This window comes from Heptranchias perlo, chromosome 9 (assembly GCF_035084215.1).
Source record: "Heptranchias perlo isolate sHepPer1 chromosome 9, sHepPer1.hap1, whole genome shotgun sequence".
In the NCBI taxonomy this organism is placed as follows: Eukaryota; Metazoa; Chordata; class Chondrichthyes; order Hexanchiformes; family Hexanchidae; genus Heptranchias; species Heptranchias perlo.
The window spans coordinates 38,834,714-38,860,999 of record NC_090333.1 but is presented as its reverse complement, the minus strand read 5'-3'; the positions used below and the strand labels follow the sequence as shown (position 1 = coordinate 38,860,999).

The 26,286-nt window shown below is 42.7% G+C and overlaps 1 protein-coding gene across 8 annotated transcripts in view; it reads right to left on the bottom strand.

The window, feature by feature from the left end:
* The window catches only part of LOC137325306 (glucosidase 2 subunit beta-like), a 205,672-nt gene that overhangs the window by 177,675 nt on the left and 1,711 nt on the right, over positions 1–26,286 (bottom strand). For 7 of the 8 annotated variants that reach the window (XR_010963861.1, XM_067990240.1, XM_067990239.1 and 4 more), the window contains exons 2-8: positions 11,007–11,123; positions 10,307–10,402; positions 7,865–7,922; positions 4,862–4,979; positions 4,293–4,422; positions 2,533–2,608; positions 2,168–2,246 (exon numbers count right to left, since the gene is read on the bottom strand). Coding sequence is in view for 7 of the 8 variants with exons in the window: in XM_067990240.1 (XP_067846341.1) it covers positions 2,168–2,246; positions 2,533–2,608; positions 4,293–4,422; positions 4,862–4,979; positions 7,865–7,922; positions 10,307–10,402; positions 11,007–11,123 (674 nt within the window). In the remaining variant the exon portion in view is untranslated. Of the gene's footprint in view, positions 1–2,167; positions 2,247–2,532; positions 2,609–4,292; positions 4,423–4,861; positions 4,980–7,864; positions 7,923–9,119; positions 9,569–10,306; positions 10,403–11,006; positions 11,124–26,286 lie in introns of those variants that run through there. The other variant, XM_067990244.1, reaches the window with a different exon arrangement.

Sequence of the window (26,286 nt, the reverse complement as noted above, 5' to 3'; positions counted from 1 at the left end):
TTCGTTTCAAGCATTTATCCATTTCCTTTTTGAAAGTTACTATTGAATCTGCTCCACCACCATTTCAGGCAATGCATTCCAGATCATCATAACTCATTTAAAAAAAGTTTCCTCATGTCACCTCTGGTTCTTTTGCCAATCAGCTTAAATCTGTGTCCTTTGTTACCCATCCTTCTGCCATTTGAAACAGTTTCTCCTTATTTACTCTATCAAAGCCTTTCATGATTTTGAACACCTCTATCATCTGCTCTAAGGAGAACAACCCCAGCTTCTCCACATAAATGAAGTCCCTCATCCGTGGTACCATTCTAGTAAATCTCTTCTGCATCCTCTCCAAGGCCTTGACATCCTTCCTAAAATGTGGTGCCCAGAATTGAACACAATACTCCAGCTGAGACCTAACCAGTGTTTTATGAAGGTTTAGCATAATTTCCTTGTTTTTGTACTCTATGCCTCTATTAATAAAGCCAAGGAACCCATATGATTTTTTAAACAACCTTCTCAACTTGTCCTGCCGCCTTCAAAGGTTTGAGTATGTACACCCAAATGTCTCTCTCTTCCTGCACCCCCTTTAAAATTGTACCACTTAGTTTATATTGCCTCTCCTCTCACATCCTACCAAAATGTATCACTTCACACTTCTCTGTTAAATTTCATCTACCATGTGTCTGCTCATTTCACCAGTCTGTCTATATCCCCTCCTGAATTCTGTTTCTCAAAAAAAGCACTGGTCCTAATACTGACCCTGGAGACCACCACTACATACTTCCCTCCAGTCTGAAAAAAACATTCAACTCTGCTTTCTGTCCCTAAGCCAAATTTGTGTCCACGCTGCCATTGTCCCTTTCATCCCATGAGCTTTAATTTTGCTGACAAGCCTAACATGTGGAACTTTATCAAATGCCTTTCGAACTTCCTATACACAACATCAACCGCACTACCCACATCAACCCTCTCAATTTAAGTCAAACACGATTTTCCTTTAACAAATCCGTGTTGACTCATTTATTTGCCCATACTTTTCCAAGTGCCAATTAATTTTGTCCTGAATTATTACCTCAAAGTTTCCCGACCACCGACATTAGGCTGACTGGCCTGTAATTGCCAGGATGATCCCTCTTCCATTTTTTGGACAGGGGTGTAACATTTACAAGTTTATGTACTCTTATAACAACGTGATAAGTGTTAGTTGCTGCCAGTCATCCTCTTTGGCACTGAAAATTAACTATTACAAGTGTGGAGCCTTATTCCTTCAGAATTAAAAATTAAAATTATTTTTTTTAAACTTGTGTCTCTTTTTTTCATTTTCTCTTAATCCAATCTTTATTTCTCTTTCTGTACCTGATTTGACATTGAATTCACCATGTAACTTACACTTCCTTCTCAGTCCTTGTATTGTTAATTTCACAATCCTTCAATCTGATTAGTTAAGGAGATACACAGTTACTTGCCCTGTTCACTCAGATCCCAGATACCCTGTAGAGGGCGCCGCAACGTTTCCATCTCCCACTTCCAGTAACTTGGGGCGCAAAATATCATGGAGATTAAATGGGCATCGGCAAGTCTAACTAACGGTGGGCGCCATTCGTTGCCCTGCTACAGCAAATTCTGAGCCATTAATTCTGTGCATGCAGCATAAGACTTCTAAATTGTTTACATAAGAAACTGCACCTGGTAAAGCTAATTACAATTGTTTCCTTTAAATTGTTTCATTAAGTATCACTAAAAGAAAAGTCCTGATCAGAATTCTACTTTTCTCACCATGCTTTTGAGACCAGTGCTTACATTATAAGAAAAAATTAACAAAAACCTCAAGACCAGCATTTAGTCCTATATTCAAACCATAGCAACACGTTATTGGGTGAACCTATGTATTTTTATAATAAGTTCATGAGAGCACACAGATCACAGTACAATTATAATCAATTAATATTAATATGCATTCTAGTTCACATCTATTATAAATTAACAGAATTATATGTCCATTGCCATCTCAAGCTTATCTTAAGAGTCTAACAGACCAAACAATGCCGTTGCATCATTTTGCTTACTCATAGAATTAGTTTCATATGCCCACAACTATCTGTGATCGATATCCCCTCAATTTCATTTTACTAATGTTTGTTTTCTTACAGGTACCAGTCAGATTGACTGTGCACAGACTTACCTGCGCTTCCATTTCTGAAAAGATATCATCCTCATCTCCATCCAGCTCAGAATGGGCTTGAATCTCAACAACTGAAACACTGCCACAAAAAAGTGAATTGATAGCAAATAATGAAAGTAACGTACGAACTGAAATGTGTTAAAAAAAAACTAATGTGGATACTTAGTTTAGGCGCATCATTTAAATTATATTTTTTCCAACCTTACTAAAATGCCTGCTTATCTTTAATATGTCCTCTGTGTGCTAACTGCAGGGAAATTGTAAACCTGTTTATAAAGAAGATTTTGTTCAGAGAAGAAATCCTCTGTCTGGATTTTTAAGGATCAGTGCTTGAGTCCCGAATTATTTTTTTTTTTTTTACTTACAAGCCATCCCCATTTTTGTCCAGCTCATTAAAAGCTACTACAGCTCTGGCCCCCTCTTGTTTAGCTCTCGTCAGTTCTGTAACAAAATATAAAAGGACTGCAATAAACTCTGTTTTCGGTGTAATACACCTATAGCACACATTTTGCCAGCTTTACAAGTTATTTGTTGTTCCTTTTAACTTCACCCTGCAAAATTACTCAAGCAGTGATGCATTGAAGAGTGAAGTGAGAAAACCAGTAACCAACTGGAGTTAATTCTTCACATTTAAATTAGGTTGCCTGTTCTTTGATGATAAGAAAGACAATTTAAATACACTATCTATGCACTGTAGATTTGCAAAGCAAACAGTACTTTAATCTTCACATTTATATCTCTTATTGCCAAAAATACAACGGTTAATCTCACACAAAAGGGACAGTTAGCTTCCATCTTTATTTTAACACAGTTACTGTAGGGCATTATAAATCACGTCTAAGCCAGCTAATCACAATTCCCAAATCAGTACCCCATGACAACTACTTTTCCCCAGCAATAAAATAGACACAAATGGCTGATCACTCTTCCATCAAAACCTAACTGGAAATTTTTTTAAATTCCGACTGAACCTTTACCTAATTCTCCCAACAGTATTATTCTTAAGGTGGATAACTGGACTGTTCACCTGGCACCAAACAAATGTTTATATATAAAGTACCAGCACTTCATTAAAGATGAATGCATCTTATTTTGCCAGAACTATTTGGGAACTGTCTGGCTGTCCCTATTAGACATCAAGCTCTCTAGAAACAAAGATGTTGTCATTAACTCCTCGTACTCTAAGTTGTAGGCATGTCACCGCAACGAAGCACTTAGCAATCCAGATAAGGTGATAAGTAGCTTGTTTAAAAATAAAAAATGTAATACCTAGCAGTCATATGGTGCAATCAAATATATGGTGCCACTTCAAATGGTTGCAACCGTCACAATGATATCACTTTACAATGTAGTTGGGTCACTTTGATTCCAGTTCATCAACAAAAAATGGCATCTCTTAAATGCAAATTTGCATATACGTCATTAGAAAGTTTATAGACACCTAGAAGCAGCAGCTGAAGGCATTAATATCAGGACTCAAATGACGCACGAATTGTTCAAGCTTTGCTCTAATATATAACGAGATCTGAAGGCTCGAAATTGTGTAACTATTTTATAATTCTCTTGTAGGGATCATAATTTTATGGCTAGTTATTCCAAGTGATGGCCAGTGCTTTAATCCATCTAAAATAATGTCATCAAAGGATGTAAAGGTTAGAAGACAGCAAACTATTTAAATTTCCTTTGCTTGGCACGATATTAAACCTTACCACTTCCATTGTTAAAGTAATATTTGAAATTGTTTAACACTGAATATAGCCTTTTAGGTGCATATCATTCTACAGATTTGATTAACTAAATTTAAAGCTGTTAAAATAGTTGTGTCTGCACTAAATTGAAAACTCTACTGGTGAAAAATGTGTATGAGATCTTGCCATTTTACCCAATTAAACAGTGAGAACGAAGGCAAAAACTAGCACCAACCTAGCTAATGGACATTTTGAGAATAACTGATAAACCAGAATAACCCAACTGTCAGCGGAGTTGCTGGCGAGGATATCCCCACTCAGGGCAAGCCTGCCTCATGCTGACAGATCTATGAACAGACATTTATAGCCTATGCTCCTGGACAAGGAGGACATATGGCTGCAAAGAAACTGAAGAGAGAGAGAGCAATAAACATTACCTTTCCAAGCTTGCTGATGTTTTTCTTTTGCCTCATTTTCAGGCAGTTCTGCTTTCTCCTTTGCAGTCTTCAGAACTTTCATTTTGTTTTCTATTAAGCTTTTTAACTCTCGCAGTTCATCCAGCTTTTTCTATTGCAAAAAAAAGTGCATTATCAACAGATCACATCCCAGACCTATCTGTTGTTCATTAGTATCAACAATCACTCATTTTGGTTTAAAATGTTGCTGTATCACTGTTAAAAACAAATACAGTTCTTTAAGTTTAAATAGGATTATAATCTGTGTCACTTAATTCAGAACATCACTCCCAACTTATTCCAATGTTGATGGGACTGCAAATACAACATATATATTTATCTAAATACCGTCCAGCAGGAAAATTGCCCCAGTCGCCACAAATGAATTATACAAATAAAGTTCTGCACAACTCAGTTTAAACCACATCTTAGTCACTATAAATGTGAGTATAAACAGAAAACAGTGTCATTGTCTATTCTTCTACCAGATGCAATGAGACACCAAGAAAAAGGGGAAACAAAATGGTTTGGCACAGTGCATTGAATCAGACCTTTTTCTCTTCTTTAATTTTGCTAGCCTTTTCAATGAGTTGCTGTTTCACTTTAAGTCCCTCTTTCGCTACCTCTGTCATTTTTAATAGTATCCCTCTCTCCTTTTTTCCAAGTTCTCTGAGAAAAAAAAATGAAAAAATTTACATGATTTGTAACAACAAACATGATTATTATAAATGCGTTCATCTTTACTCATCTAGCTTCTCTTCACTTATACTTTCCGTTGGTTTTCTTTCCCTTCTACTTTTTGGAATTTTACTCCAACATAATCAAACCCTGGCCCGTCCTTGTGTAATGCTCCAACAGATCTTAAATATGAAGCCTTATTTGGTATATATGAATATTTGTACTTCGATGTGCAAAACATATTCCATCCCCTCATTTCTAGAACTAATAGTGCTCAGTAATAAGTTTAGTTAATGCTCTTTTCAACTGAATGAATGAATCAAATTTTCCAGTTAGGCAACAGCCCATCTGCTTTTAAGAATGTATGATGTGGACATGCCGGTGATGGACTGGGGTTGACAATTGTAAACAATTTTACAACACCAAGTAATAGTCCAACAAATTTATTTTAAATTCCACAAGCTTTTGGAGGATTCCTCCTTCCTCAGGTGAATGGTGTGGAAATGAAATTTTTGAATCCTTCGCATTTGAAAATCACAGAACAATGCCTGGTGATTACTGCCCGTTGCCAAGGCAATCACAGTGAGCAGACAGAAAGGTGTCACCTAAAAGGCCACCGAATATACAAACCCCCCAAAAAAAGAGAGAGAGAGAGAGAGAGAGAGAGAGAAGGAAGACAGTCAATGACCCGTTATATTAAAAACAGATTACATTTGTTCGCTGGTGGGGTTACGTGTAGTGTGACATGAACCCAAGATCCCGGTTGAGGCCGTCCTCATGGGTGCGGAACTTGGCTATCAATTTCTGCTCGACGATTTTGCGTTGTCGTGTGTCTCGAAGGCCGCCTTGGAGTATGCTTACCCGAAGGTCGGTGGCTGAATGTCCATGACTGCTGAAGTGTTCCCCGACAGGGAGAGAACCCTCCTGTTTGGCGATTGTTGCGCGGTGTCCGTTCATCCGTTGTCGCAGCGTCTGCATGGTCTCGCCAATGTACCATGCTCTGGGGCATCCTTTCCTGCAACGTATGAGGTAGACAACGTTGGCCGAGTCACAGGAGTATGAACCGTGCACCTGGTGGGTGATGTCCTCTCGTGTGAAGGTGGTATCTGTGTCGATGATCTGGCATGTCTTGCAGAGGTTACCGTGGCAGGGTTGTGTGGTGTCGTGGACGCTGTTCTCCTGAAAGCTGGGTAATTTGCTGCGAACGATGGTTTGTTTGAGGTTGGGTGGCTGTTTAAAGGCGAGTAGTGGAGGTGTGGGGATGGCCATAGCAAGGTGTTCGTCATCATTGGTGACATGTTGAAGGCTGCGGAGAACATGGCGTAGTTTCTCCGCTCCGGGGAAGTACTGGACGACGAAGGGTGCTCTGTTGGTTGCGTCCCGTGTTAGTCTTCTGAGGAGGTCTACGCGATTTTTTGCTGTGGCCCGTCGGAACTGTCGACCGATGAGTCTCCGCAGCCTTCAACATGTCATCAATGATGACAAACACCTCGCTATGGCCATCCCCACACCTCCACTACTCGCCTTTAAACAGCCACCCAACCTCAAACAAACCATCGTTCGCAGCAAATTACCCAGCTTTCAGGAGAACAGCGTCCACGACACCACACAACCCTGCCACGGTAACCTCTGCAAGGCATGCCAGATCATCGACACAGATACCACCATCACACGAGAGGACACCACCCACCAGGTGCACAGTTCATACTCCTGTGACTCGGCCAACGTTGTCTACCTCATACGTTGCAGGAAAGGATGCCCCAGAGCATGGTACATTGGCGAGACCATGCAGACGCTGCGACAACGGATGAACGGACACCGCGCAACAATCGCCAAACAGGAGGGTTCTCTCCCTGTCGGGGAACACTTCAGCAGTCATGGACATTCAGCCACCGACCTTCGGGTAAGCATACTCCAAGGCGGCCTTCGAGACACACGACAACGCAAAATCGTCGAGCAGAAATTGATAGCCAAGTTCCGCACCCATGAGGACGGCCTCAACCGGGATCTTGGGTTCATGTCACACTACACGTAACCCCACCAGCGAACAAATGTAATCTGTTTTTAATATAACAGGTCATTGACTGTCTTCCTTCTCTCTCTCTCTCTCTCTCTCTCTTTTCTTTGGGGGTTTGTATATTCGGTGGCCTTTTAGGTGACACCTTTCTGTCTGCTCACTGTGATTGCCTTGGCAACGGGCAGTAATCACCAGGCATTGTTCTGTGATTTTCAAATGCGAAGGATTCAAAAATTTCATTTCCACACCATTCACCTGAGGAAGGAGGAAGCCTCCGAAAGCTTGTGGAATGTAAAATAAATCTGTTGGACTATAAGTTGGTGTTGTAAAATTGTTTACAATTTAAGAATGTAAACACCAGTCTTCTGCACGTCACATCTTGTAATAAAACTCTGCGCGTAGATTTGAAAGCTATCATATACTTGAGTTCCCCACCTCCATCACAAACCCTAAAAGCATAAAAGACTAAAGTGCTGAGTTTCTGAACCAACTTGATGTATCAAAACTGACTGTTACACAAAATATCTGCCATAGATCCAACTGATTTTGTCACTTGTATAAGACTACTATGAATTTAGGAGTAAGATGTATTGCTGATGCAGAGTTGAGTTCCCTTCACTCTGCATCTGACCACCTCATACCTGCTCGATGCTGACAATCAGTGCAAAAAGTACAAGGGATTTCAGACTCCCCAACACTGACATCCTTCGCCTTGATGTATACATAAAAATTTGTTCCTCAAAGAAACTTCAATATTATTCCTGATCCAATGATGCAAGACTTAATCATTACAGCAGAAACCCACCAAATGCCATGTTTTTCAAATAACTACATTTATAAAAACAAATGTTGAACTCACCTGCATGTGTTTTCACAACCAGTTCCACTATTGTATTCATCTGTTGCATCACAACAATCTGCAGAGGGAAAAATATCCAACATGTGGAAAGCAAATTTTAAGACGTACCCACTATAATATGTAGAAAACCAAGATGCTGAGGCCGTTTTGCTCTCTTCCTTAAGCCCCCTCCCAAAAGAGATACACTCCCTCTATGGAAGAGTTCAAACTGAACTACAATTCAAACTTCAGCCTTCTACCAGGTGTTAAGAGAATTAGTTTTGTAACTATGAATGGACTAAAACTGCCAACTTTAAGACCACTACCAAGCCAGCAACTCCTACTGGTCAAGTTGCTTCCTGTTTTCAGACAGAGAAACTTCCAAAGCAATAACTAAGTCCTATAAGCAACAGATTATGGGGCGATTTGATAGAAGTATTTAAAATTATGAAAGGATCGGATAGCGTAGATAGAAGCAGACTGCTTTCAGTAGTTGAGATGTTTAGAACGAGGGACCATAGATGCAAAAGTAAATGTAAAAGATTTAGAACAGAGGGCAGGAGACACTTCGTTACAAAGAGAGTTGTGAGGCTGTGGAATTCATTTCCAGGGTTATTGGTTGAGGCAGAAACTATGTCAACATTCAAGGTTAGATTGGATAGGTAGATGAAGGAAATTGGGTTGAAGTGATATGGGAACAGTGTAGATAACTGTAATTAGAACTATGTGCTTATATGAAGGGTAAATGGTGGGGCCAAATTGCTCCATGTTGTAATTATATATTTCTATGTAAATTAGGCAAGCCACACAATAAGTCACAGCACATCCTTCCTGCATCTTGTCAACAAGTTTCCCTCATAATAGGACTGGTTCCTCCATGACATAAGATAATTCAGCAATAACCACAAATTCTACCCAAATCTCAGAATGGCTGCATTTCTACCAGCACCCAAGTACCATTCTACTACACATCCCTATCTCCGCCCCTTCTGGAAAAAGATCCAGGAAGCTACAGGGTCTATTAATAAACCTCACCATCCCCCAGACCAGCACCCCATAAGTACATGGCCTGCTCCCATCAAGAGAAGAATCCCTATGGCCTCTCAACTTATCCAGTTCTCATTTGTAGTGGTAAGAAATACATCCAGTTGATGCGGCATAACACATTTCCCACAGCTGTGAAACATTTGTTAAAATGGGCAAATAATGCACAAGCTGCACATGGGACAGGAGAAAACAATAAGCATTTCTGCAGGCTCATACCATTCACACTCACCCCGACTTCTTCCCTTATCCCTTTCTGCAGCTAAAGGGTCCCGAGACCATCGGTTGGCTACAATGACCGCAGCTTGATTGTGCGCTTGATGGTAGCATATGATACCCAAGAGACAAACAACTATCATTCTCCAGTACAGCCATCCTTCACACAAAGCTCACAAAAAAAAGGTAGAAATATTAGCAATCCACACAACCACATCTACCCAAGGCAATAAAGCTATTACCTCACTGTTGAGTTTCTGGCTTACTGTGAGGAAATCATCCAAGATTTTTATGTTACCTCCTTCTTAGAATAAAACTGAGCCAGACAGACTACTTGCAATGCTGTAATCTGAGCCTCCCTGCTCCCTACAAGATCAAAGGCCATAGCTTATGACTCTCAAACCTCTCAGCGAGCCTGTTGCTATATCAGAGACATTTTTCTCAATAAGTCATCTTGTTTCCTTGCACTACCCAGCCAGTATTTAAAATCTGAATATGGTTCATGAAAAATGCAGCAGCCCAATGGCAGGCAAACATCAATGGACAGAACATAGGTAATATCTACTTCAAAGCATGAAACTAAAATGCAGAGATAAATGAGATAGATGAACTGGATGCATGTTTACAAACTGTAAGACAGTATCTCTTTGTCCTCTGTTAAAAAGAGTAAAATCACCAGATGAGTCTGTGATAATTCCAAGAGGTATTTCCCAAAATTGATTATAAATCCAATCTTCCTAAAAAGATATCATTACCTCCCCACAACTGATGCAATGGCTTCTGTATTCCTAATCTCAAATATATCAAAGTGGGGCAGAATGAATACCCTTTTGTGGAGGTCCTCTGCAATTTCTAAGCAGTTAAGCATTTTTGCCTGTGTTCATCAATTAGTTTCTTTGTTATTTGTTATAGAACACACAGGGTTAATACTGGTTTCTGTTACCTGTACTTGTATTCCTGTATCTTGCAGAAACATGTTTTGGTCTGACAACCTAGTCAATTAATATAAGTTTTGAGACTTGGGCTTCTGTCAAAAAGGGACTTTAAAATAAGATAAACTCTTTAGTTATGAATACTGAACTTAGTGTCGCCAGTTTGTCTGTCATCAGTTTATGAATCATGATTTTGTAAAATAATCATAATTTTCTTCTAACAACAGATTGTAACTAGTTTGAAAGTCTTCACAAAAGAGAAATTCCTCACCACAAATACCATCATTTACACGTGATGATGAAATATACGAAGCTTTGAATCCAGTATTTCCACAGTGGAAATGCCCATTTGGACAGGCTGATGTTCCTAATGAAAAAATTTAAGCAATTACTTTCATAAGTCTTACACTTTTACTGATATATAAAACCTAAAATCATGCAACCCACCACAATCCAGAAAAGAAAACCAACATCCTGATGGCACAACACACTGGAAGGCAGTGTATGTGGGTCCACCAATGTGGGGGGAAGGGGGTGGCACACATTTACACCTGCACTTCCCAACCTCAACCTAGCCATTAGAGAAAGGTAAAGAGTGGAAAGAGCACTACTAAAGAAGAAGCTTTTATACTGCTATTGCACACCTTCTACCAGGCAGCTGCAAAGGATCATTGGAAAAATCAAAAGAATGACACATGGTCCATGGAACGTACTAAAATGAAACAAAAAATATATACAAAATTGGAGGAGGAAGTGCTTAGAACAGTCTCAAAGAGAAGTGACTTTCCATTAAGACAGACCAACTATTTACTTGCAAACTGATATCAATGCTGTCTAAAGCTATGTGTATAAATAAGATCATACTGCCAAATTAGTTTTTCTCAAATAGTTTCTTTAGTTTCTGTATGAATTTTTAAAAAAACAGAATACAAAAGTGCAGCATAAATAATTTTGACTGATCAATCACTAACCTGGTTCATCGGAAGCATCCTTGCAATCACAATAATCATCATTAACTCTGTCAAGAGGAATTGTTTTTGACCCATCGAAACAGGTGAAAGGTTTGGTCTCATCATAAAACTGCTGATCTGTGAAAGAGAACACAATTGTGTAATCATTTTTAGTAAAGTCTCAACATATTACACATGATGTTTTACTTCATAATCTTAAAAATAAAATCAATTTATTCTGACAAGTCAGAAGTTTTAACATCTAACTAGCCAAAAGTCACAGATACAATGAAGGTGAACTACATCTACACCCATTAGTTTTCATCTAATTGCTAGGAACAAATTAAAATACTTAAATATAACAAGAAAAAATGAATGCTCAAAATTTCAAAAATAAAACAGAAAATGCTAGATATATACAGCAGGTCCATCAGCATCTGAAAGAGAAAAGTCAGGCCTGAAAAGGCCAAAAGACTGCCTCTAGGTAGTTAATGCTGGTAGCATAGGCTGAACACCAAAATAGATTTTTTTTAAAAAAAGGAAAGCATCAGAAATTGCACAGAGATGGTAGCACCAAACAAAAGGCCAGCAATTAGGTTTCTCTTTCAAATTCGGAAAGGTGTGGTTTCTGCAACTTGATCTGACATTTTCAAACACCTGCATGCCTGAATAACATTCTCCAGCTCAATATATTAATAAGTACCAAGGATATAACATCACACCACTGCAAAATCATCTGACAATCCTAGGCTTGTAACAAGGTTTGTTGCACCACATTTATAGAAATGTAAGAAACTTAAAATATGGTTCCCAGATACGCTAATATAATGAAAATGAAAGTTCCTCCAGCCTAAAGATCATTTTTGAGGGGAAGGTTAAGAGATTTTTTAAATTGGCAATTTGAAGCTTCTCCTTAATTTCACAGCATGGAAAGCAAGCCAACCTGTAAATGCTGCTCAAATGCAAAACTTAGGTGTGCAACGCTATAAACTAAATCTCTCAGGGGACAGCAATTATTTATGAGTATCCTAGCATACACTAACAACAAGGTGTCAACTACACAAAGGAATTATGATAACATCTACAAAAGATTTTGCATAAACTATTTTTTTTCATTTTTACCTGGTGTCTGCCTTAGCTCATTGGTAGCACTCTCGGCTCTGAGTCAGAAGGTTGTGGGTTCAAGGCACATGCTGCACTGTCGAATTTACTGTCTTTCGGATGAGACATTAAACAGTGGCCCCTGTTCGATTGATCCATTTACTTTGTCAATTTGATATTTGTTTTTTTAAAAGCTCTTTATGGACAAGTTGTAGTTTGTGTATTTGTACACAGTGCCCACAGGATGGCAGTAGCACTGGCTCAGAGGTTGGTTACATGATACCAAGGAGCACAGATATAAACAACCAGCACTTCAACTTGTGCACTGCATGTATCTATCCCATAGATCAAACTGCTCTTTAAAAAACATTTTTTTTAAATATTATTCGTTCTCAGGATGTGGGTATTGCTGTAAAGCTGACATTCATTGTCCATCCCAAGTGGCCCGGATACAATTGAATGACTTGCTAGGCCACTTCAGAGGGCAGTTAAGAGTCAACCATATTGGCATGGGACTGGAGTCACGTATAGGCTAGGCCGAGTAAGCGCGGCAGGCTTCCTTCCCGACAGGACATTAGTGAGCCAGTTGGGTTTTTACAACAATCTGACAGTTTCATGGTCACTTTTACTGATACTAGCTTTTTATTTCCAGATTTTTTTTTAAACCAAATTCAAGTTTTCCAACTGTCATGGCGAGATTTTAACTCACGTTCTCCGAATTACTAGTTCAGTAACATAATCACTACACTACCCATATTTAAGTATCATGGCTAATCAGCTCCCAAACAGAAATGGATTTATACCATGTGACCAGATTTTTGCTTTGCATCAGTGTTAGTGCCAGAACATGTGCTCAAAATCAGGTAAATAAACAAGGTACAAGAACCTTTTTTTAAAAAAGTGTTTCTAGGTTATTCAAAGTGGATACAGCATCCACTCAACTGAAAATTTGTAAATCCCAGATACAGCCAGCACCCACTTTGATTTCTGGCAACCTGTACTATGCCCACTTTTTTTTTTAAATTCCTGCCGAGAAGCCAATTTTATTATGCTAGGAATGTTCCATTGTACTTTTTGTAGTTGTTTTCATAGCTTAGTTAGGTTTGACCGCTGCAGTGTACTTTTACAATACTGTAATATACTTAAACACATCAGCATTCCTTTGCTAATTCTGTATATTTTACAATTAGCAATTCCTGTGCAACTACTCTAGAAGAATTGCTGCAGTGCAAATTATAAACAGATCGGAGGACACCACAAGATGGTCTCTGTAGAAAGGCCCAAATGCAATTTTGCTGGATAAAAGCTAGAACCTTGTTTAAATCTGTTCCTACTATTTTTTCTGTCCACATATAAGTACATTTAACCATTGAATTTGGAATACCTACTTAGAAATTTACAGATCAGTCCAGAAATAGGTCAGAAGCATTTAAAGACAACCATGCTTTGACAGATGATGAAACATGTCTGAAAGTGGTCTGGTACAAGAAGATTTAAAGCAGTCACTATCCTGTGGGTGGATCAGCTGTACAGTATTTTCCTCAAATCCACCAGATGCTCCAGACTGATTTCCTGACCAATGCCTCTGACCATCTTCAGGTGCAACCACAAATTTAAACCAGATGGCAGCCCAATTCAGCAGGCAAGAATCTTAACTACTACTCCCCAAAACACACCACCCACTCCAACCATGGACTAATCTGTACTGGGCTCTTTTCCTCAAAAGCAAAATGGACATTTAAACTGTGCCTGCATTAACTGGCTGTTCAGCTGAAGAAAACGGCCAGCAGTAGCAAGGGGAGCAGAAGACCCTACAATTTGACGAGGAGACTATGGAAATCACGACTGAGCCAAGGAACAAGATCCTTTTCCATCTGCATTGTCAGGGGGTCCAGGAAACAATTGAACTGAGAACTTGGCAAGAGGTGGTAGACATAGTGAACACCAATAATAATATTCAGAAAATATTGGGTACGGTAGCATAGTGGTTGTGTTACTGGACTAGTAATCCAGAGGCCTGGACTAATAATCCGTTGTGACATGAGTTCAAATCCCACCAAGGCAGCTGGGGAATTTAAACTCAGTTAATGAAATAAAAAATTGGAATAAAAAGCTAATATCAGTAATGGTGACCATGAAACTACCGGATTGTCGTAAAAACCCATCTGGTTCACTAATGTCCTTTAGGAAAGGAAATCTGCCGTCCTTACGCAGTCTGGCCTATATGTGACTCCAGACCCACAGCAATGTGGTTGATTCATAACTGCCCTCTGCCCTGGCATGCCACTCAGCTGTACAATCCCGCTGCAAAAAGTCATAAGAAAAATAAAACTAAACAGATCACCTGGCACCGGACAAGGCAAAGGCAAAGGAAAACCCAGCCCAGTCGACCCTGTAAGGTCCTTCACACTAACATCTGGGGACTTGTGCCAAAATTGGGAGAGCTGTCCCACAGACTAGTCAAGCAACAGCCTGACATAGCCATACTCACAGAATCATATCTCTCAGCCAAAGCCCCAGACTCCTCCATCACCATCCCTGGGAGTGTCCTGTCCCACCGGCAGGACAGACCCACCAGAGGTGGCGGTCAGGAGGGAGTCGCCCTGGGAATCCTCAACATTGACTCCGGACCCCATGAAATCTCATGCCATCAGGTCAAACATGGGCAAGGAAACCTCCTGCTGATTACCACCTATCGCCCTCCCTCAGCTGATGAATCAGTCCTCCTCCATGTTGAGCACTACTTGGAGGAAGCACTGAGGGTAGCAAGGCCACAGAATGTACTCTGGGTGAGGGACTTCAATGTCCATCACCAAGAGTGGCTCGAGAGCACCACTACTGACTGAGCTGACATTGCCCTGAAGGACATAGCTGCCAGACTGGGCCTGCAGCAGGTGGTGAGTGAACCAACAAGAGGGAAAAACCTACTTGACCTTGTCCTCACCAATCTACCTGTCTCAGATGCATCTGTCCATGACAGTATTGGTAGGAGTGACCACTGCACAGTCCTTGTGGAGATGAAATCTCATCTTCACACTGAGGACACCATCCATCGTGTTGTGTGGACTATCACCGTGCTAAATGGGATAGATTCAGAACAGATCTAGTAGCTCAAAACTGGGCATCCATGAGGCGCTGTGGGCCATCAGCAGCAGCAGAATTGGATTCCACCGCAATCTGTAACCTCATGGCCCGGCATATCCCTCACTCCACCATTTCCAACAAGCCAGGGGATCAACCTTGGTTCAATGAGGAGTATAGAAAAGAATGCCAGGAGCAGCACCTGGCGTATCTAGAACTGAGATGCCAACCTGGTGAAGCTACAACACAGGACTACATGCATGTTAAACAGTGGAAGCAACATGCTACAGACAGAGCGAAGCGATCCCACAACCAACGGATCAGATCAAAGCTCTGCAGTCCTGCCACATCCAGTCGTCAATGGTGGTAGACAATTAAATAACTAACGGGAGAGGGAGACTCCATGAATATCCCCATCCTCAACGATGGCAGAGCCCAGCACGTGAGAGCAAGACAAGGCTGAAACATTTGCAACCACCTTCAGCCAGAAGTGCCGAGTGGATGATCCATCGAGGCCTCCAACTGAGATCCCCACCATCACAGAAGCCAGTCTTCAGCCAATTCAATTCACTCCACATACCATCAAGAAATGGCTGAGTGCACTGACAACATCATGGGTGTACCGCTGAAGACTTGTGCTCCAGAACTAGCCGCACCCCTAGCCAAGTTATTCCAATGCAGCTACAACAATGCCATCTACCTGACAAAGTGGAAAATTGCCCAGGTATGTCCTGTCCACAAAAAATAAGACAAATCCAATCCGGCCCATTACCACCCCATCAGTCTACTCTCAATAATCAGCAAAGTGATGTAAGGTGTCAACCACAGTGCAATCAAGCAGCGCTTATTTACCAATAACCTGCTCACCAATGCTCACTTTGGGTTTCACCAAGACCACTCAGCTCCAGACCTCATTACAGACTTGGTCCAAATATGGACAAAAGAGCTGAATTCCAGAGATTAGGTGAAAGTGACTGCCCTTGACATCAAGGCAGCATTTTTGAGTATGGCATCAAGGAGCCCGAGTAAAATTGAAGTCAATGGGAATCAGGGGAAAACTCTCCAATGGCTGGAATCATACCTAGCACAAAGAAAGATGATGGTGGTTGTTGGAGGTCAATCATCTCAGCCCCAGGACATTGCTGCAGGAATTCCTCAGGGCATGGCCTAGGCCCAACCATCTTCTGTTGCTTCATCAATGACTATCCCTCCATCATAAAGGTCAGAAGTGGGGATGTTTGCTGATAATTGCAGTGTTCAGTTCCATTTGCAACCCCTCAGATAATGAAGCAGTCCTTGCCCGCATGCAGCAAGACCTGAACAACATCCAGGCTTGGGTTGATAAGTGGCAAGTAACATTCACGCCAGATAAGTGCCAGGCAATGACCATCTCCAACAAGAGAGAGTCTAACCACCTCCCTTGACATTCAACGGCATTACCATCGCCGAATCCCCAAAAACTTAACTGGACCAGCCATATAAATACTGTGGCAACAAGAGCAGGTCAGAGGCTGGGTATTCTGTGGCGAGTGACTCACCTCCTGACTCCCCAAAGCCTTTCCACCATCTACAAGGTACAAGTCAGGAGTGTGATGGAATACTCTCCACTTGCCTGGATGAGTGCAGCTCCAACAACACTCAAGAAACTCGACACCATCCAGGACAAAGCAGCTCGCTTGAATGGCACCCCATCCACCACCCTAAACATTCATTCCCTCCACCACCCGCGCACTGTGGCTGCAGTGTGTACCATCCACAGAATGCACTGCAGCAACTCGCCAAGGCTCCTTCGACAGCACCTCCCAAACCCGCGACCTCTACCACCTAGAAGGATAAGGGCAGCAGGCACATGGGAACACCACCGCCAGCACGTTCCCCTCCAAGTCGCACACCATCCTGACTTGGAAATATATCACCATTCCTTCATCGTCGCTGGGTCAAAATCCTGGAACTCCCTACTCAACAGCACTGTGGGGATACCTTCACCACACGGACTGCAGCAGTTCAAGGAGGCGGCTCACCACCACCTTCTCAAGGGCAATTAGGGATGGGCAATAAATGCTGGCCTCGCCAGCGACGCCCACATCCCATGAATGAATTTTTTTTTTAAATGGAAAAAAAAATCAATGGCATCACCAGGAGTGTCACTGTACCAACAAAAATAGTGATTCACTGTTACCTCCTATCCATACATTCTTTTCCTATCTCTGTAGCTTCTCCTGGGTGGACATCTGAAACAGTCGTCATTTCCCAGTGCCTCACTTGCCAATCATTATAAGATTGCACGTCATAAGCCCCTTCCAAAGGCTGTATGTTTCTGTCAGCCCCATACATGCAGATAGCACTCAGTCACACGGGTCACCGGTGAAGACAAGCCATCAATGGCAAGTGACAAATATACGTCTAAGCCTCTGTAAAATAAGGTACGGACCAAGAGGGTACAGGAGGACTACTGGAGGTCCAGCAACGTCATATCTTCTCACTGCCATGGAGAAGCTGCTACTACAATGTCGTGACCTGGATAAGGAGGTAGGAGATGGAGAAGCAGGAGGCGTGGACCATTTTCAGGGGTCGTGCAATATTTAATATCCCTCCATTCTAAATCCTATTCACTAATGCCAAAATTTATGACAAAGCTCCATGCCAGATCTTAAGTAAACGATGTATGGCAACAAAGTGTTAGGAGCATATGTGAATAACATTGTTTTTCCTTCTGTCTATGCAGATATCGGGGAAGCAAAGTTGGAATCCAATTCCCTGGAGACTCCACACCCTATCACTTGACCTCCCTCTGGAAAGCAGCAGCCTTGGTACGTTCTCTCCAGCAGACCTAGCTAGTGAGTTTGAGAGCAACATTATGGGTGAAGCACACGGCACATGAAAAAGAGCAGATGGAGGAGGTGCAGAATGAAGATGCAGCTGTTCAAAATGTCATCTCACATCCATGTCCAGCTGAAAAGGGCAAGGTTCCTGACCTTTGGGGCCCAACTTTTAAAAGACATTGGGGTACTCCTGTATTTATGGAGCTCTGGAAAGTAAGCAACCAAACCATCACTAGTTTCCTCTTTTTGTTCCTTGGAGGTTCTAGGATGCAACACTATCCTAGAAGCTTGGTGGGTATATAATTCTTCCACTTTCTGCTTAACACATTCTTTAGTTGTTCTGGATCATTTAGTCCCATTTACTATGAGTAGAATTTATCCACAGCCTTCCTTTGAGAAAATAGATGCAATGAATCCATTCAATATACCTGCTAATCCTGGTCATCTGTGATAGTTTCACCCAATTTATTCTTTAAGGAACCCACATATTCTTTGACCTCCCTTTTATTATTAATATAATTGTAAAACTCTTTTGGGTACCTCCATAATGTCTATTTGTTTACTTTCTCTAATATTTTCATTAGCTACCCTCAGTCATCTTTTGCATGTTACCCAAACCCTTGTATCTTTTAAACTATTTCTGCTTTTTTTTTTAAGCTTCCTTATCACTACTCCATAGTTCTTGCATCTTTCTGTAATTTGCCTGCAAATTTTCTTCTATCTCCTTCCCATTATTTGGTGGCCTATCGCATACACCCAGTAGCTTAATAGCTCCTCTATTGTTCCTTAATTCTAACCAAATAGATTCTTTGACCCCTCAACTACATCATCGCTTTCCAGTGCGATGATAGTTTCTGTGATCAATACTACCAACCGCACCCCCCCACCCCCCAACTCCTTTCTTTCCCTCCCTATCTTTCCCGAATACTTGTAGTCATGAATATTAAGAATCCAATCCTCTCCTTCTTTGAGCTAGGTATCTGTAATTGCCACTATATCCTAGTCCCATGTGGCGACTGGAGCCTGCAGCTCACCAACCTTACGCTACGTGAGTTTATGCACGTGCATTCTCAACTCATCTTAGGCTGCCTTGCATTTGCCCCTGTCTGATCCCTCCTATTTCTGAACTATTCTTTACTCGACTGCCACTTGTCCCTTCCAGTCCTTGTGCACCTTGTTTCTCCTCTCTCTTTCATCCTGGTGCCCATACCCCTACCAAATTAGTTTAAACCCTCCCCCACAACACTAGTTAATTTCCCTGTGAGGACATTGGTCCCAGCTCTGTTCATCTCTGCAACGCATCCATCTTGAACAGATCCTCCAGCCTCAGAACTGGTCCCAATGCCCCAGGAATCTGAAGTCCTCCCTCCTGCATCACTGCTCCAGCCATGTCTTGTCCTACTATTCCTAAACTCACTAGCGCATGGCACTGAGAGCACCCTAATCTCCCTTTCCTCTCCAATGTCCTTGAAAATGCTGTTGCCTCCGAAATCCATGCCCTTCTTTCCTGCAATTCCCCGTTTGAATCTTTCCAATCGGATTTCCTTCTCTATTGTAGAACCAAATGATCATAACCAGTCACAATGACATTCTCTGTGAATGTGACCATGATGATTCCTTGTCCTTTCTTTGGCCATTGACAAAGTTGACCAGATCATTGTCCTTCAACACCTCCTTCTGTTGTGCAGCTCAGTGGGACTGCCCTCACTTAGTTCCAACTCTTACCAATCCAATCTTAGCCAACGCCTCTCCAGCAATGGCTTCTCTTCCCAACCCATTATTTCATGGGTCCTCCAAGAATCGATCCTTGGGCCTCTCCTCTTCCTCATTGACATAATTCCCAGTCGTGAGATCAGCTTCCATATGTAAACTGACAACACCCCCATTTCTACCTCTCCGCAACCTCTCTCAATCCCTCCACTACCTCTGTGTTGTCAAACTGCATGTCCAACATCCAGTCTCAGTTGCGCCACAATTTCCTTCAGCTAACAGTTTGGAAGTCAAAAGCCTGTACTCTTGCCACCGATTCCATCCCCCTCTCCAGCCACTGTCTCAGTTTGAGCCAGACGACCCACTAACTCAGCGTTCTATTCAACCCCAAGATTGAGCTTCCTCTCCATCATAAAGATCAGGGGTTGATAATCTTGTTGTGCGGGGTCCTTTAGGGAAGAGTGACCATAACATGATAGAATTCTTCATTAAGATGGAAAGTGAAGTAGTCCAATCCGAAACTAGGGTCCTAAATCTAAACAAAGGAAACTACGAAGGTATGAGGAGTGAGTTGGCTATGATAGATTGGGAAGCTTCATTAAAAGGCATGATGGTGGATAGGCAATGGCTAACATTTAAGGAACCAATGCATGAATTGCAACAGTTATACATTAGTTTCTGGCGCAAAAACACAAAGAAAAGTGGCCCATTCACAGCTAACAAAAGAACCTAAGAGGAGTCATATAAAGTTGCCAGTAGCAAGCCTGAGGATTGGAAGCAGCTTAGAATTCAGCAAAAAAGGACCAAGAGATTGATAAAGAGGGGAAAAATAGAGTATGAGAGTAAACTTGCAAGGAACATAAAAGCGGACTGTAAAAGCTTCTACAGTTATGTAAAAAGAAAAAGATTAGTGAAGACAAATGTAGGTCCCTTACAGTCAGAAACAGGAAAATTTATAATGGGGAACAGGGAAATGGCAGAGCAATTAAACAAATACTTTAGTTCTGTCTTCACGGAAGAGGACACAAATAACTTCCCAGAAATTCTAGGGAACCAAGGGTCTAATGAGAAGGAGGAATTAAAGGAAATTAGTATTAGTAAAAAAAAATGCTGGAGAAATTAATGGGACTGAAAGACGATAAATCCCCAGGACCTGATAATCTGCATCCCAGAGTACTAAAAGAGGTAGTGATGGAAATAGTGGATGCATTAGTTGTCATCTTCCAAAATTCTATAGATTATGGAACAGTTCCTGCAGATTGGGGGGTGGTAAATGTAACCCCACTATTTAAAAAAGGAGGGAGAGAGAAAACAGGGAACTACAGACCAGTGAGCCGAACATCAGTAGTAGGGAAAATGCTAGAGTCTATGATAAAGGATGTGATAACAGGACACTTAGAAAATATCAATGGGATTAAACAAAGTCAACATGGATTTATGAAAGGGAAATCATGTTTGACAAACCTACTGGAGTTTTTTGAGGATGTAACTGGTAGAATAAATAAGGGAGAACTAGTGGATGTGTGTATTTAGATTTTCAGAAGGCCTTTGATAAAGTCCCACATAAGAGGTTAGTGTGCAAAATTAAAACACATGGGATTGGGGGTAATATACTGGCAAGGATTGAAAATTGGTTAACAGACAAGAAACAGAGTAGGAATAAATTGGTCTTTTTCGGGGTGGCAGGCAGTGACTAGTGGGGTACCGCAGGGATCAGTGCTTGGGCCCCAGCTATTCACAATATATATCAATGATTTAGATGAGGGAACCAAATGTAATATTTCCAAGTTTGCTGACGACACAAAACTAGGTGGGATCGTGAGTTGTGAGGAGGATGCAAAGAGGCTTCATGGCGATTTAGACAAGTTGAGTGAGTGGGCAAATACATGGCAGATGCAGTATCATGTGGATAAATGTAAAGTTACCCACTTCGGAAGGAAAAACAGAAAGGCAGAGTATTATTTAAATGGTGATAGATTGGGAAATGTTGACGTACAAAGGGATCTGCGTGTCCTTGTACACCAGTCACTGAAAGCAAACATGCAGGTGCAGCAAGCAATTAGGAAGGCAAATGGTATGTTGGCCTTCATTGCAAGAGGATTTGAGTACAGGAGCAAGGATGTCTTACTGCAGTTATACAGGGCCTTGGTGAGATCATACCTGGAGTATTGTGTGCAGTTTTGGTCTCCTTACCTAAGAAAAGATATACTTGCCATAGAGGGAGTGCAGCGAAGGTTCACCAGACTGATTCCTGGGATGGCAGGAGAGATTGGGTCGATTCGGCCTGTATTCACTCGAGTTTAGAAGAATGAGAGGGGATCTCACTGAAACATAAAATTCTGACAGGGCGAGACAGACTGGATGCAGGGAGGATGTTTCCCCTGGCTGGGGGGTCCAGAACGAGGGGTCACTGTCTCAGGATTCGGGGTAGGACATTTAGGACTGAGATGAGGAGAAATGTCTTCACTCAGAGGGTGGTGAATCTGTGGAATTCTCTACCACAGAAGGCTGTGGAGGCCACGTCACCGAATACATTCAAGAAGGAGCTAGATAGATTTCTAGACACAAAAGGCATCAAGGGGTATGGGGAGAGAGCAGGAATATGGGATCGAGATAGAGGATCAGTCATGATCATATTGAATGGCAGAGCTGGCTCGAAGGGCCGAATGGCCTACTCCTGCTCCTATTTTCCATGTTTCTATGTTAAGACCACCTATTTCCATCTCTGTAACATCACTCACCTCAGCCCATCTGCTGCTGAAACTCTGATCCGTGCCTTTGTCACCTCCGGACTCGACAATTCCAATGCTCTCCTTGCCAGCCTACCGTCCTGCTCACCCATCAGCTCTATCCTCACTGAACCATATTTGCTCCCAGTCCACCAACTCAAATTTAAAATTCTCATTCTCTATTAATCCCTTATTGGCCTTGCCCATCTTCATCTCCGTAACGGCCTCTTGTCCAACAACCACACCCCACCCCCACCCCCAAAACTCTCCATTCCTCTGACTCTCGCCTCATACAATCCCACTACACCCCACCCTCCAGCGGCCAAGCCTTCAGCCACTTAGACCCCACACTGGAATATTTTCCCTAAAATCCTCCGATTCTCCACCTCCTCCTTTAAGATTTTACTCAAAACCCACCTCTTTGACCAAGGTTTTGGTCACTTCTGCTAATATCTCCTTTTTTGGCTCAGTATCCATTTTTGACTACCTCTCTGTGAAGCATCTTAGGATGTTTTTTCTACATTAAAGGCACTATATGAATGCAAATTGTTGCTCTTCCATTTATATAAAGCTTTCCTCTTATTTAATCTTCCTGCTATAGTCAATATTTTTTTGGATCTGCTTTGATCATCCCTTACCTCCCCACTCCAGTTGGAATCTCTTATTTATCTTCTATGCAAGAACACTGGAACATGCCCGGTTCAGGTGAAACTCACCCCGCTAGAACAGCTTTTTTCTTTTTACATAATATCGCCCTATGTCTTAGGACTGCAAAACACTTTTCCACATCACCTCACTAGTCATATGTTGGCATATATAACAGGAGATATTAGCAGAAGTAATAAGGGTTTTGGTGAAAATGGTGGGTGTTAAGGAGGAGAGAGGAGCGAAGTGGAGAGGCTGAGGAGTTTGGGGGGGGAATTCCAGAACATGGGCAAGGCAGCTGAAAGTTCAGGACCAAAGGTGGGGCCAAGGGCAGGGGGGGGGGGGGGGGGGGAAAGGATGTGTAAGGGGCCAGAGCCAGACGAACAAAGTGCAGGGGAGGTTTGTAGAGCTGAAAGAGATTACAGAGATAGGGAAAGGGAAGGGCCAGGGCATGGAGAATTGGGGGATTGGAAATCAAGGTAGGTCAGTCAGCATGTACATAGGCGATGGGAGCTTGATGCAAGTTGGAATACGGACAACAGAGTTTTGAATGAGCTGAAGTTTATGGAGAATGGTAGGCCTACCAGGAGAGTATTGCAGTAATTAAGTCAAGATGTAACAATGTAATGGATGAGATTTGGACAAATGGGCTGAGGTAGAGCGGAGGCAGGCAGGCAAAGTGGAGGTGGAAATTGACAGTCTCTGCGATGGAGAGGATATGGAGTCAAAAACTCAGCTTGAGGGTCAACTGGATGCTGAGGCTGCAAACAGTCTGCCTGAGACAGTGGCCAGGGAAGGAACTAGAGTCAGTGGCAAGGGTATGGAGTTTGTCTGAAACCTCCTTCCTACATCCCTCCATTCCAGAAGATTTTGCCCCCATTCTCTGCCTTAGCTTAGCACAATATGATCATAGAGATGCTGAGCAAAGGTCAGGTACTTCTCATGAGGGAGTCATTACAGACTGCTCTCACCTTGACAGCTAGCTCAGGTCAGCATTTGGCCAGGAAGAAAAAGAACGAACAAACTTGCATTTATACAGCGCCTTTCATGAACTCAAGACATTACAAAGTACTTCACAGCCATTTGAAGTGTAGTCACTGGCATAACATAATAAGAATCATACCTTTCAGCCAACGTCCCAGACTCTTCCATCACCATCCCTGGGTATGTCCTGACCAACCGGCAGGACAGGCCCACCAAAGGTGGCGGTACAGTGATATACAGTCAGAAGGGAGTCCTCAACATTGACTCCAGACTTCATGAACTCTCATGGCATCAGGTCAAACATGGGCAAGGAAACCTTCTGCTGATTGTCACCTACCGCCCTCCCTCAGCTGATGAATCAGTACTCCTCCATGTTGAGCACCACTTGGAGGAAGCACTGAGGGTAGCAAGGGCACAGAATGTACTCTGGGTGGGGGACTTCAATGTCCATCACTGAGTGGCTCGATAGCACCACTACTGACCGAGCTGGCCAAGTCCTAAAGGACACAGCTGCCAGGCTGGGCCTGCGGCAGGTGGTGAGCAAACCAACACGAGGGAAAAACCTGCTTGACCTCATCCTCACCAATCTACCTGTCGCAGATGCATCTGTCCATGATAGTATTGGTAGGAGTGACCACCGCACAGTCCTTGTGGAGACGAAGTCCTGTCTTCACACTGAGGACACCAACCAACATGCTGTGTTTACTACCACCGTGCTAAATGGGATAGATTCAGAACAGATCTAGCAGCTCAAAACTAGGCTCCATGAGGCGCTGTGGGCCATCAGCAGCAGCAGAATTGTAGTCCAGCACAATCTGTAACCTCATGGCCCAGCATATTCCTCACTCTACCATTACCAACAAGCCAGGGGATCAACCTTGGTTCAATGAGGAGTGTAGAAGAGCAAGCCAGGAGCAGCACCAGGTGTACCTAAAAATGAGGTGCCAACCTAGTGAAGCTACAACTCTGGACTACATGCATGCTAAACAGATGAAGCAAAGTGCTACAGACCGAGCTAAGCAATTCCACAACCAACGGATCACATCAAAGCTCTGCAGTCCTGCCACATCCAATCGTGAATGGTGGTGGACAATTAAACAACTAACGGGAGAAGGAAGCTCTGTGAACATCCCCATCCTCAATGACGGCAGAGTCCAGCACGTGAGTGCAAAAGACGAGGCTGAAGCGTTTGCAACCATCTTCAGCCAGAAGTGCCGAGTGGATGACCCATCTCGGCCTCCTCCCGATATCCCCACCATCACAGAAGCCAGTCTTCAGCCAATTCGATTCACTCCACGTGATATCAAGAAATGGCTGAGTGCACTCGATACAACAAAGGCTATGGGTCCTGACAAAATCCCGGCTGTCGTGCTGAAGACTTGTGTTCCAGAACTAGCCACACCTCTAGCCAAACTGTTCCAGCACAGCTACAACACTGGCATCTACCCGACAATGTGGAAAGTTGCCCAGGTATGTCCTGTCCACAAAAAACAGGACAAATCCAATCCGGCCAATTACCGCCCCATCAGTCTACTCTCAATCATCAGCAAAGTGATGGAAGGTGTTGTCGACAGTGCTATCAAGCGGCACTTACTCACCAATAACCTGCTTATCGATGCTCAGTTTGGGTTCCGCCAGAACCATTACAGCCTTGGTCCAAACATGGACAATAGAGCTGAATTCCAGAGGGGAAGTGAGAGTGACTGCCCTTGACATCAAGGCAGCATTTGACCGAGTGTGGCACCAAGGAGCCCTAGTAAAATTGAAGTCAATGGGAATCAGGGGGGAAAACTCTCCAGTGGCTGGAGTCATACCTAGCACAAAGGAAGATGCTGGTGGTTGTTGGAAGCCAATCATCTCAGCCCCAGGAGCTCCTCAGGGCAGTGTCCTAGGCCCAACCATCTTCAGCTGCTTCATCAATGACCATCCCTCCATCAAATGGTCAGAAATGAGGTGCACAGCGTTCAGTTCCATTCACAACCCCTCAGATAACAAAGCAGTCTGTGCCCGCATGCAGACCTGGACAACATCCAGACTTGGGCTCATAAGTGGCAAGTAACATTCATGCCAGACAAGTGCCAGGCAATGACCATCAAGAGAGTCTAACCACCTCCCCTTGACATTCAACGGCATTAGGGGTTACGGCGAGCGGGCAGGAAATTGGACATGAAGCTGAGTTCGGATCGGTCAAGGCCCTGTGGGTGGCGGAGCGGGCCCAGGGGCTGAGTG